Source organism: Chelonoidis abingdonii, chromosome 2 (assembly GCF_003597395.2).
Source record: "Chelonoidis abingdonii isolate Lonesome George chromosome 2, CheloAbing_2.0, whole genome shotgun sequence".
Lineage (NCBI taxonomy): Eukaryota > Metazoa > Chordata > Testudines > Testudinidae > Chelonoidis > Chelonoidis abingdonii.
Genome location: NC_133770.1, coordinates 37,501,906 through 37,516,061, shown reverse-complemented (window position 1 = coordinate 37,516,061; position 14,156 = coordinate 37,501,906). Strand labels below are relative to the sequence as shown.

General features: G+C 38.0%; 1 protein-coding gene across 1 annotated transcript in view; it reads right to left on the bottom strand.

Moving 5' to 3' along the window:
• Positions 1-571: 571 nt before the first annotated feature.
• The window catches only part of PRTFDC1 (phosphoribosyl transferase domain containing 1), a 67,755-nt gene continuing 54,170 nt past the window's right edge, over positions 572-14,156 (bottom strand). The window contains exons 4-10 of the mRNA XM_075062280.1: positions 12,038-12,103; positions 8,788-8,805; positions 5,481-5,566; positions 5,003-5,049; positions 2,589-2,665; positions 2,246-2,247; positions 572-1,899 (exon numbers count right to left, since the gene is read on the bottom strand). Coding sequence (XP_074918381.1) covers positions 1,854-1,899; positions 2,246-2,247; positions 2,589-2,665; positions 5,003-5,049; positions 5,481-5,566; positions 8,788-8,805; positions 12,038-12,103 — 342 coding nt within the window. The 3' untranslated portion in view covers positions 572-1,853. The remainder of the gene's footprint in view (positions 1,900-2,245; positions 2,248-2,588; positions 2,666-5,002; positions 5,050-5,480; positions 5,567-8,787; positions 8,806-12,037; positions 12,104-14,156) is intronic.

Sequence of the window (14,156 nt, the reverse complement as noted above, 5' to 3'; positions counted from 1 at the left end):
TTGCAATCAATGACTTTTTATACAAAAACAATTCCCAACAATCTGGATTACTTCCATCTTAAATACTTGCCTTTAGTATTTATCAAATAATGTTTAAATGTGTTTTTAATTAAGATAACACATTTTACATAATATAGTAACTCTAGAACTGAGCCTAACTATGCTTAGCTATCAAATATCCCAATACTAGTAAATTTATAGAATAAAATAAGATGCAACTCCCTTTACCACTTTCCCCCTTGGAACAGCGGGGTATAGTTTCTTTTCTTTTGCAAACTGAACAAGGATATTAAATGCAGGAAAACCTTTTTCAACAAGAATCCATATTAACATAAACAAATTGTTGAGGCAGGGAGGGGGAAGTGCTAAAGCATTTTCTTTCCACCCCCCAGTAATTCCTATGATTACACTCTTTCATATCATTAACATACTGGATTTTATCCAGATAACCCATGGCATAAACCTTTCTTGTGTACATAGAGTATGTTTAGATTACAATCCAAATACAAATTTTTACAGGGCTGTTAACGGGTGAGCAAAAATACTGAAGAAAAAATCATAAACAACTGTGTAATGTAATCAGTGTTCTCACTGTTTCTTTATTAGTTTAAAGAAAACCAGAGCCTAATAACAATATACCTCATACAGTTCAGAACAAAGCTGTTGTTGTTATAGTTATTTACTTGGCATTTGCTTCCCTCAGGAAGTTATTGAGAACAGTTGTATGCAGCACATAATTACATTTTTCAAAGTAATACAACAGGTAAATTAACAAACATTTCAAAAATGCTGTTTAAAGAAAACAGAAAGTCTTTAGAGTCTTCAATATTTATGATGTTGACTTGTTTTTTATGATATTGAGTTTTTGTTATAAATGTTTACTGTTTTTATAGTAGGACTCTTCAAAACAGTCATTTCTGCATTCCTGTATCGGACAATTCACTATAGAAATGTCTTAACTTTGGTTTTCATAACATTTTTAACAAAGTTATACTGGAATACTGCCATGCAAACATTAAACTTTTGTACTTTATTATTTTTAATTATGGAAATATGCCCTTGAAAACATTTTGTTCATTCCGTGACTTATGTCCTATACAAATAAAAGGATGCAGTTTAGAAACCGAAGCCTCACCACCATTGTTTTCTTTCAATTAAAATTCAGTATATTAAACACATCCATACATATATGACTCACCATTATCATCTCATCTTGAAAGTTCAAATCAAGAGTGTCCTGTAAAGGTTTATTTCAGAACATCATTAAGATTCATTGTATACTGTAGTTCAGAATATTCTAACGGAGCAGATAATAGTGGTCAGAAGTACACAAACACACACATTCATTTGAAACCTAACAGTGTATGAATTAACACTGAACATTAGTGCTGGATTTGATTAGAACTAAAGTGATGCTGAATTTACTGCTTAATATATGTTTGCAGTATTAAATTTGATTTTGTAAAACAGTGTAAAGTTATGGCTGAGCAACTGTATATGACATTCCAAGGTATACAAACTGTAAAAATAATAAGTGATTTAGAGTGTCTGACTAAATGCAGAAAAGATGTATTCACAAAAATCTGTAGGTAGATAAGTTATTAGTCACAAGATACAGTATGTTGTAATTTTAGTACTTAAAACCTGCAATACTTTAAAAGCCCAATGCTTCATATTTAGAGAGGAGCACTCTCTAAATACCAAAGTCAATATCCTTAGAGGAAACCACTTTTTATACTGAGATGAAAGAAACATAAGTCTACTAAATTAGTTTTCAGGGAGATGTTTCAAGGATTATAGTCAAATTTCCAGTTCACTGAATGTACAGATCTTCAGGCTTGGACCCTACTACTTCAGACTTTGTATTTTCCTTTGCCATTGTCATTGATAACACATGTGCTGAAACAACATGACACAGATTGCAACAGTATAATTAATTACATTATTGAATTGTCTTTAATCAGAAATATATTTGATTTTTGACCAGCTAAATGGTCTAGTGATTAGTACTCTGTACTTTAGAGACCTACATTTGAATTATGATCCCAATCTCTCAGGCTGTATTTACACTAAGAATTTTTGGACTGTAATTCCCAGCTGGTGAACCTCCATCACTGGCAGTACCAGTAGAAGTGCTAGACAAGTCTCAGGCCTCTTTTATCTCTGATTCACTGAGAACAGGGATAGAAGACACAGTAGTAAAACACCTAAGCTATCTGAGCCTTACCTATATTACAGCTTCCACTGGTTGAGCTGCATTTATCGGGAATTACAGATCTCAAAAATCCTAGTATAGACAAGACCTCACTCTTCAGACTCATAAAAGCTGGTAGTGTGGCAGAAGTGACTCATTCAGCTCTTGGGAGGTGGGGGAAAGAGATTTCAAGAGAAGAGGCAGGAAGGAATTGCTCACAATGCTTAACAACGACTCCTCTAGGAATGGTGTCTGAGGTTCTGAAGTGAGTTCTGTTCAGCCCTCTTCTGCTGGAAGGACCTTGAGATAAAGCCTCAAGGGAGAGGAAAACGACAGGCTTTTCAAGGCTCCAACAAACTGAAAAAAAATCTTGTTGATAGCTGAAAACACTTATATTTAGATCTCTGAAGTCCTTGTTGTACTCTAAGGCATAACCTACCACAAACACATTTGGAATTTCAAATCCATAATCTGTACGGGGAAAAATAAATAGTATCAATGTAAAAATAAGTAAATATTCATTAAACAAACAATAAAGCTATTTAATGTACTAGTTCTCTGAATAAGAAAATATATACATACAGATCCAGATTCTGGCTGTGTTACCTTTTGGCCCTCAGACAGGTACAAATCATTATCACTAATGTGAGATTTAACTCTGGTCAGTTGTGGCCCCAGGCCACAGATTATTTGGGTCTGGAGCATGACTGATCTGTGCCGACAGGTGGGAGGAGGTGATACACAAGGGCAGTTGTCAAATCAGTGGCATAATACACTGCAATTTCGCACCCCTAGTATCTTGTCCTAAGTCAGATATCCCTCCGTGGTTCCAGTTGTGGAAGGAGCCAGAATCAAGGCAGAAAAGTTCAGCCCAAGTTGGGTTGCAGCTTCTTAACCATGCATGTATATGTAAAGCCAATCTATACTTCATTACATAGGAAACGAAGAAAGATTCTTTTAATGAATAATCCATAGGTAATAATTTATAGCCCTATATATGAGTCCATGCATTCTCTTTTGGGAACAGCAAATATTGTACTGCAATAGCACCAAAAATGTGCCAGGTGTTGTATAAACTAAGACCCCAGTCCTGCAACGAGTAAAGCGCATGCCTACATTTAAGTATGTGAACAGACACATTAAGTGAACGAGACTATTCACATGCTCAAAGCTAAGTGCAAATGTAATTCTTTGTAAGTGTGGCATTTAGTACAGGATCAGCCTCACATAGGAAGATATAGGCCCTTCTCCATATTGCTCACAATCTAAAAAATAAATCCAGAATCTTCAAGGCACACAAATAGGCAGGGCTACAAATGTTACATACACAGAAACTAAAGGGTTCGCACCTATTAATGTCTGTGGATAAACTACCTCTAGAAGAGCTAAGATAGCTAACTGGAAGAGCGGATACAAGCATTAGGGATGATTTAAGGAGACAATGACCCCAAATGTTTTGTACTCCTGGGGTTTGTACTAATCATATCTGCTTCTTGTTACTTTTTACTTGAAATTTGTCATATGTACATAACTTTTTAAACAATATGTTAAAATACATGTTTAAGTTTTTCCTTAGGGAAATGTCTTATTCAAGATTATATTTTACTTACATATTTAACCATAGTGAGTTCCATGAAATATATACTTAATATCACGGCCCAACTTCCATACATCAAAAGAGGCAAAAAACCAAAATGATGTACAGAAAGTGCCTCAGGGTGGAATGACTTGGTCACAGGCCAGGATACTCTACTAGAAACACAGGTCAGAGCAGACATGCATTCTCCCTAGTGCAGAGTCCATGCCAGACCTCCAAGCGCCTTTCACCCCACAATAACCTCCCTCTCTCTCCCAAATTTCAAACAAATACCCTCCCCTGGACAGCGTCACCCTCCCTCAAAACACTCACCTACCTTCTTTCCAAGATCTCCTCATTTCACCATCTACCCAGTGCAGGCAGATGCCCTTTCTTCTCCCCATCCCGAATAAACAGACACCACTCCCCTCCTCAGTAGCAAGTGCAAGTGGGTCTTCTCCACGCAGATCCAGCTCTCTCAAATTTTAGCTCACATGCCTATCATTGTGTCATTTACTCTAACGAGCCTTTCATGGCGGTAGCTTGGTTCCTCCCCTATCATCTTTCCCCTGATTGACCTTATTATTCATAGTGTGATATAAGGATTTTAAAGAAGTGCATGCTGACTGATAGCAGAGCAACAAAGGGTGGACAAATTATCAGAAAAAGAAGCCCAATCTATCCTGTGCTTTTTTGGTAGGTTACTTATAATTATCACTGCCTATCAAATAAACAAACTAACCTTTAAATAAGGATACTTGTTTTAACAAAACAAAATTGTTTTGTTATTGTCATCAAACTCAATAGCTTGCAAATAACAATGGTACAAAGACATAACTTTCAGCTTAGAAGGAAACTGGTGGCTCTTTTAAGGGCAGAATGAGGGGTGGGAAGAAAAGGACTTGCTAACCCACAAGGTTACCAAAGATAGAAGGGAAAGCACTTGCTTGTCACAGGTAAATTCATGATTTTCTTGTAAAGTTTTCAGCAGGGAACATCAGACTGAAAAAAACTGTTTAGGGTGTTAGTAGCCAGGGTATACTAATGAGGTCAGACCTTCCAAACTGCAGCACTCTGTGTCATGACTATACAGTCCCTAGTCTCACTGGCCATGAGATTACTTACTGCAGAAGCTGAAACCCTGCACGTGGTATAATAGTATCCAATTCTACTGTTAGAATTATGTTAGCTTGTTGGATCATGATGTAAAGAAAATTCTCACAAGCACTTACAGTCAGGTCTGTACCCATCAGGTTGGGATGTTGTTTTCACCAACAAACTATCATAAAAATAAAAGATTTTTTAATATAAAAAGTTGGATTTGTCTGGAGAACTTATATTTAAAAATATATTCATTTTCACCAAATCTCAGAACTGTAAGGATTCCACTCCATTTCTGCCTCACCTCTCTAGAATATCAATGTCCTCCTAGCAGAGACGAGATGGGAATGCTTCCCTACAAAGTCCATCTGTGCTACTCTTGAAATGGCTAATGGGGTCACTGCAGAACAATATAAAAGCATTTCTTCTCCTCTTCTCCATCCACATCTTAGTGACTCAGACAGCTGTCTCTGTAATTCTCCCAGAAAGATAGTGTAGTGCAACAAGACTAAATCAGACTTGATCCTCCACAGGAAATCATGTTGTGCCACCATCAGAGTAACCATTTATTTTCTTTTAATAGTTAAACATGACTTGTGAATATTTTACTCCCTTGCTACCTTAATCATCTTTGGCTTATATTTTTCTATGTTATTAAGCAGAGCCTTCATAGTCCTTCCAGTTCCAACAATATCCTTTGCAAAACATGAAAAATAAAATAAGGAAAAAATAATCATGGAACAGGAAACTTGAGTAAAATTAGAACTGTTTCATATTTTTATTTCTGGGGAAATGATGGTTTTGTTTTCTTCCCCTAATGTACTGACAGTAATATCCGGAAAAGGTTGGGAAAGCGGTTCAGTTCTTTGAACCAGGCACTTTCCCCACAGGGACACAATTTAAGAGAAATACAAACAGGTTGGAGGATTGTCTGCTTTCTACTGTAAAGGTCCAAATTCTGTCCTTGGATGCACTAGTGGGAATTTTGCTGACTTCAGTGGGTACTGCATATATATAACCATCAGATTTCTTATATCAAGCCCATGATCATAATATCTCAGCACTTGTGCATCCAAGGACAGAATTTAGCCCTAAGAAGCATTTTGTCATGTAATCATAGAAATGTAGGGTTGGAAGGGACCTCAAGAGGTCATCTAGTCCAGCTCCTTGCTCTAAGGCAGGACAAAAAATACCTAGACCTTCTCTGAAGGTATTGGTATAATCTGTTCTTAAAAACTTCCAGTGATGGAGATTCCACAACCTCCCTTGGAAGCCTATTCCAGAGTTTAACTACCTTTATAGTTAGAAAGTTTTTCCTAATATCTAACCTAAAACTCCCTTGCTAGAGATGAAGCCCTTTACGTCTTGTCCTACCTTCAGGGATATGGATAACAATGAATCACCATCCTCTTTATAACCACCCTTAATATATTTGAAAACTATTATCAGGTTCCCTGTTAGTCTTTTTTTTGTAAGACTAAACATGCCTATTTTTTTTTTACCCTTCCTCATAGCTCAGCTTTTCTAAATCTTTTATCTTTTTTTTTTTTTTTTTGCTCTCATCTGGATTCTCTCCAATTTGTTCACATCTTTTTTAAACTGTGCTGCCCAGAATTGGACATAGTACTCCAGCTGAGGCATCACCAGTCCCAAATTCAGTGGGACAGTTACTCTCTCTGTTTTACATATGACACTCCTGATAAGACATCCTAGAATAAGAACCTTTTTTCACAACTGCATCACATTGTTGGTTCATAGGCAATTTGTGATCAACTATAACACCCAGTTCCTTTTCTGCAGTGCTACCACATAGACAGTTATTCCCCTTTTCATATCTATTTATTTTCCTTTTCATTCCTAAATTAAATACTTTGTACTGTATTGAATTTCATCATGTTGATTTCAGATCAATTCTCCAATTTGTCAAAGTTGTTTTGAATTCTAATCCCATCCCCCAAAGTGCTTGCAACTCCTCCCAGCTTCGTGTCATACACAAATTTTATATGCATACTCTCCACTCCATTATCCAAGTCATTAATGTTAATATTCAATACTACCAGACCAAGGGCAGACCCCTGTCAGATCCCACTTAATATGTCCTCCCAGTTTGACAGCGAACCAATGATAACTGCTCTCTGCGTATGGTTTTTCAACCAGTTAGCTACTCTCCTTATAGTAAGTTCATCTAGACCATATTTTCCTAGTTTGCTTATGAGACTCTCATGTGGGACTGAGTCGAAAGCCATTCCAAAATCATAATATATCATATCTACAGCTTCCCCCCAACCAGCATGCCAGTAAACCAGTCATGACATACAGTGCAATGCATTTGAATATTCACGGCAGTGTGTTCTGCTATCTAAATGGACACATATACTATTGTATTAGAGTTTCCCTATCCATGAGTATATGGCTATGTAACTGAATATTGCTTAACAAGCAGATGGTGATACTAAAACTCTGTGGGTGTGCAATTTCAGTTGGCAAAATCTTATCACTACTCCTCAGCTACCACATTTTAATATAATTTGCTGCAGATTTTTTTTTATCCTTTATGAGAGTGTGGGGCTAAACCAACCCGATTACAGAATGGGCCTCACCTGAGAGGAATCAGGTAATTTCTGTGTAAAAAGGAGCCGTAGTTAAGTAGTGATAAAGCACAGATGGGGACAGAGCTGGAGGGAGGTTCCTATAAAGGCAGGAAGCGGCAGTAAAAAGAGGAAGCTCAGGAAACTGCCGCTGTAACTGTAGAGATAGCAGGGAACAAGAAGGGTCCTGCAGGGTCCTGAGTCAGCAGGCAGGAAGGCCTGGGAGAGACCCTGACAAAACAGGGAAGAGAATTAGGAATAGTTAAGCATTTCTGGTCTTTTAGTTTTGGGCAACTGAGACCCTGGATGAGGAGGACCAAAGACTGTGACCTGGCTGAAGGGCTGACTGGATGAGTTACTAAGAGAGAAACCACTAAAGCACTGGAATGACTGTTGGCAGGGGTTGTTAGCACAGTGAGATAGCCGCAATGTCATGCCTGGCCATGTGTGATTCCCTAGTGTTGGGTGGACTGTTAAATCACCGTTGAAGAAACAAGTGCTACACAATACCAAGGGTCTTGCTTTATTACTCAAACAACCAATAGATCTCTTTACTTTTTGATTTTTCCTTCCACACTGACAAACTCAAAATCCTGCCCACTATTAACATCCCCCATGTCACGTTCCATGCTGCTTACCCTCACAACTCTTCCCCTCATGGGAAGATTTAGCTGGTATGCCAATCACATACTGATGTGTTCACAGATATGGCTGATGTGGCTTTTCTCCCTTTAAGGTGTATGTTACATTTAAAGATAACTACAAATACAGAGATAGCTTTTGCAGTTCCTTCCAGTGAGATCTACTTTCCACCATCTCTCCCTCTCAATAGCATTGCTTCAGGCTAGCCACTTTCCTTTGAAGTGCTGGCATGATGGAACACTCCAGAATGCACAGTGCTGATAATCAGTCATGGGCACTTCAAAGAAAGACAGTCTGAACCAGTCTGTGAATAAGACATGCACAGCACTGAAGCTGTGAGGGAAATCCAGAACCATACCATTTTACCAGTTCCATCCCAAAGCTATGCAATCAGGAAGCTTAGGATAGCCTCTACTGTCCCCCAAACTACTGAACAACTAGCAGAAGAAAGCAGCAATTTGTGACACCATCAATAAAAAAAATCAGGTTCCTGGGCACTAACCCATGAGAGCAGCACAAATATGGCGTGGTGGTGGAGGGGTCAGCACCCAAATAAAATGCTTCCTTTCTTTATTGCCCTCCCACCTCATGAAGGGGGAACACTATCACTGACAGTATTCTAGAAGTTGACCACAGAATTATGACTTTATTATCTATGTATAATATTGTATGACTAGCCACCTTACCTCCACAATTAACACACTCTGAAACAAAACAAAAGAAACTCAGTTATACAGGATTGTATACAGGAAATAATGCAAACTGCATCATAATACATGCTAACTAAAACAAACAAGCATTTTTTTAAAAATAAACGTTAAAGCTAAATTAGAGCCCTTATGCAGCTGTGCAACAGGTGGGGCACAAACAGCCTCCCTATTATTTTATGGCCTGAATAAGAGACAGTCCCAATTGCAGGCACAGCATTCACAGACTATTGCCCTCCCCAACTGCGTGACAGGCAGCAGCACTTGTCATCTATGTATGAAGGAGTATAGCAGCAGGTAGTGCAATCAGATGGGAGAGATTCAACTGGGAGTATATTGCTTAAAAGCTGTAGTCGGCTGTTCTTAATATATCCAAAGATAAATATTCTGAACACTATGTACTAATGAGAAATTGGTCTTTGAAAGCTTCCAGTCTTCTAAACATAACAAAAATGTGCTTTAATCTTCTTTTTTTTTTAAAAAAAAGGCACATAATGTTTGTCCTCAGAAATGTAAGCTTTGTATAATCATGTCACCTGAGGTCATTCAAGTTTATAAGTGTCTTGTTACTGAGATAACAGAAGTATGGATTACGAACAGTTGCTCTAAGAAATATCAAAGATGCTATATTTTTATATCTAAATTGATACATCATATATAGATAATACACAAAAAAACTATGTTAAAAGAACACTGTTAAGGTTGAAAAGTCAAGCACCCAAGAGTTACGAAATGCACAGCCAACCTTAATGCTAGCAACTTTAATTCTGCCCCCCTTCACATATACACCTCTACCCCGATATAATGTGACCTGATATAACACGAATTTGGATATAACGCGGTAAAGCAGAGCTCCGGCGGGGGGCGGGGGAGGCAGGGCTGCGCACTCCGGCAGAACAGAGCATGTTCGATATAACGCGGTTTCAGCTATAATGCGGTAAGATTTTTTGGCTCCCGAGAACAGCGTTATACTGGGGTAGAGGTGTACATTATTGTTATACTGGGGGGTTGGCATGAGGCTGTTGGGCATGAAGGTCATCTTGCACTTATGCTAAATGAAGGAAAAATTAAATGCCCATTTCTTTAGTGATAGCTGAAACAATGGAAACCATTGCCTAAGGACTAAATTGCATGCAAGCTTGGGTGTCTGGACCATGAAGGCTAAGGGGTTTCCTGAGAGTCTGATAATGTGTATTGGGGGGTATTGGTTTGATTGTATCAGTGTGTCTGCTAGCAGAAGCTGACAGAGAAGGCAGCAGAAAAGGTAAAGAGGCAAGAAAAGTGCTTGATAATGTTGCCCTGAGAGTGTGAAGAGGGAATTTTTTTTTTTGTCAGAGTGCTGGCTAGAAAGAGGCTTCTAACTGTAAGCAGAGAAACTAACTCCTATTGTTAGATTTCTTACTGCTTTCAGGGAAACAGGACTTAGTGTATATTCTCTGTAAATAAACAACAGTGTATCAAAAAATACATAATTTTATTATCAATTTCTACTCCTAATGGAAACAACCTGCAAGACCCTGAGTATTGGCTAAGCCAGTGGTTTTCAAACTGTGGCTTGCGACCCACTGCTGGGTCACAGAATGTAAGGCATAGTGTGACAGCGGCTCTGGTCAGCACCACTGACCGGGCCATTAAAAGACCCATCGGCAGTGCTGCCCAGCTAAGGCAGGTTAGTCCCTACCTGCTCCGACACCATGCTGCGCCCCGGAAGCGGCCTGCAGCAGGTCTGGATCCTAGGTGGGGGGGCCATGAGGCTCTGCATGCTGCCCCGAGCACCGGTTCCACACTCCCATTAGCCGGGACCCAACAGGGGGTGGAAGGACAGCTCTGGAAGGGAGTGTGTTCTAGTAGACACAGATTCTTCTGCCTCATCCTTGTCCCAGTCTTGTCTCTTCTCCATTCCTGGCTCCTTGTCCTAGTCCCATTCTCATTGCCTACCCAGTCCCAGTCCCCACTCCTCAGGCTTCTCATCCCAATTCCAATCTCCAGGCACAGCCAATCATTTTCTCCCACTTCGGGCTCACTGAGTTTTAATTTCACCTCCACACTCCACAAGTTTCTCTCAGCATGAACAATTTCAGCCTGAATGGTTAAAATTTGTACAAACTTATAAGTAATTGAAAATAGGGTCTTAAAATGGGACTGGTCAGGCAACCTACCAGCCTCACCTATAATGGGGCAGGGGAGAGACATACATACACACACAGACACACACACAAAATCATCACTCAGAAAAACTGCATCTCTAATGCTGGATTAATTGAAAGTGCTAAATGACATCATGTTTGGCAAGAACATGACAAATACTTAGGACTTGATTTGGAGAACCATTCCCACCCAGTTGGAATTGTGAGTGCAAACTGAGAACATACCTGCTATTAAAATTTCTTAGAATATAGTACTTTGTCAATCAAGATCTAGTTGCACCAAAATCTACTTAGTAGTAATGTATTATTTTAACTGTTGTTTACTCTCTTTTCTCAATATGACATAGTACAACAAAATAAATGATCGGATTAATGCCACATTTTAATCTGTTTTACAAAGGAAAGTGATGTTATGCAATGTCAATTCATACAAGAATAACTGCCTTTTTAGTGTAAATAACAAAATGGGTATTACATTGCGATAATTCACAGTGAAGCTTACTTTTCTGCCTATTTTCCACGTTGACCATCTGCGTAATGAAATCATTCTTCCTTCCTCTTTAAGTACTGCTTTGTATAACTATGCCTGGATCAAAACAGTCTTTTCAATGAATCAAATCTCTATTTCTCTTTCATCATCAGTATGTTCAGCCATAGTGGAAAAGGAAACTCAGTCATACAGAATGCTCTTCAGATTGCCAAATACTGGAAATAAAATATCCTATCTGATTCAGTTAAGCAACTTACAAGTCCCACAATTAATTTTTCTACAATTCAACAAAATATTATAATCTTCAAATACTCAGAAATATTGGCTAAATTCTGCCCCCGTTATACCCCTGCAATCTCATTACAAGTAATGGAGTTACAGAGATATAACAGGACAGAACTTCGTTCCTTGTTTACAAAAAGAAATAAAAGAAAGCCACTTTCATTTAAATGAATTGGTTAAACTATAAAAGTTTTACATTTCCAATTGTACAGCTATTACAGATTGTCTTCTTCCATATAGAATCAGACCCCTTTTTCCAACAGCTTCTTAGTTGATGTACTACTTAATTTTCTATTTAAAATTAACAAACCTTTCCGGTCAGCTTTGAAAGATCTTCTCCTCCTATTATCTGCATATCTTGTGTAGACTGATCATTCTGAAAGAAGATAATACCTTAAAATTGCATTTAATTACGTAAGTGTTAGAACAGAAAAAAATAAATAGTTTTGGATTCTTTGGCTCCTCTAACTCCAATTACCAATATTTTTATGTCAAGTCTTAGCACTAGTATATGGCAGAATCATTCTATAAGCTTGTCTCTTTTGGCCTGACAATCTTCTCCTTAATAGAAGATTCTTTTCTCAACTTGTCTCTATCTGCATGTGACATTATTTATATTTCTGCTCTCACCAATATATACCTGCACTAAGTGTATTTTTTTTTTCAGAGAAGTGATGTTCCTCTGTTCACTCTTTCTTATTCTGACGTGTGGAACAGTATCTTTGCCCATAATGTGCCACACACACCTTACAATAAGAAAGGAGGAAAAAAAACAAGAGAACGTCATCACTTGATAAACACCTGTAGTGCATTTTCTTATTAGCAGAATCACTATGGTTATAGATAGAACACACCTACAGGTATTACTTATGATGAGTAGTAGGCTATTTCAGAACCAATACACTTAATTTATTTTGAAAAATAAAAGGATGCGTTGATTTCAGAGTCATCCCTGCCTACATGTGTTTTAATCTCTATACATATAGGGAAATGCAATTTAATCTTTTTTAATGGATTCAAATGAAATGCGTCAGGTCAATTCAAAAAATGAATATTCTGATGTGGGTCAAACTGACCTGAAACAAAACATTTCATTTTGATTATCCCACAGTAAATTTTGATTTTTGCGGAAACTGCATTTTTAATCAGAAAATCATTCAAATAGAAATTTTTCTAGCAGCTCTCTAATCAAAATCCACTAATATCAGTAGAAAAAGGACTGGACCACATGATCAGAACAGATAGAAAATTAATTTTTGATGGAAGTGCATAGATGTCTTAAATGAGTAACACAGATTAAAGTAAAAAACAACAACAACAAACAAACAAAAAAACCCACCAAAACAAAAAATAGGCCTGCAGAGGAAGTACACTCTTCCCAATTAAAGAAAGAGAATTGGTAAGAAATAAAAATAATTGATAGTTTTTGCCAAGTCAGTACAGACACTAAGCTAATACTGCATAATTTTAGGGAGAGTGTTACTCTAAATTTAAGAAACAGCTGTAGAACCACTATTTTCTTAATGTGACACTAGTTTATCAGTAACATCAGAAAACTGTACAGCTATGAAAATATTACAAAATGTGCAACTTTTGAACATTTTTCTTATATTTTATCAACTTTTAAAACAAAGAAATTTTTTGAAAGGAAATAAAAGTTTTCACAATTGTTAAAATCAAATGACCATGATTTATTTTAAAAATCGGTGCCTCCAGTTCGGGTTCTAAGTCCATAATTGAACACCAGTATTGATGTATTCTTTTTCAAAAGTACTGGGTACAAAGATTGCAGGCTACTCATCTGATATCCTCAGCTGGAGTTTACTAGAGAGACTATGTTATAAATTAGTGGAACACATCCCTTATCTGCATTTCTTCAACATCAACAATGTGGATATATTCCACTTGACCTTATATCCATTATATGCCTTGTGTGAGATTCTGTGGTGCAACCTCAAAGGCTTGGTCTACACTACGCGTTTAAACCGATTTTAGCAGCGTTAAACCGATTTAACGCTGTACCCGTCCACACTACGAAGCCCTTTATATCGATATAAAGGGCTCTTTAGATTGGTTTCTGTACTCCTCCCCAATGAGAGGAGTAGCGCTAAAATCGGTATTACCATATCGGATTAGGGTTAGTGTGGCTGAAAATCGATGGTATTGGCCTCCGGGAGGTATCCCACAGTGCACCACTGTGACTGCTCTGGACAGCAATCTGAACTCGGATGCAGTGGCCAGATAAACAGGAAAAGCCACACGAAATTTTGATTTTAATTTCCCCTTCGCCCAGCGTGGAGCTCTGATCAGCACGGGTGGCAATGCAGTCCCAAATCCAAAAAGAGTGCCAGCAAGGACAGTACGGGAGATACTGGATCTGATCACTGGTGGGGTTGTTGCCAGGGGCATGCCCCTAGAATGGCATGCAG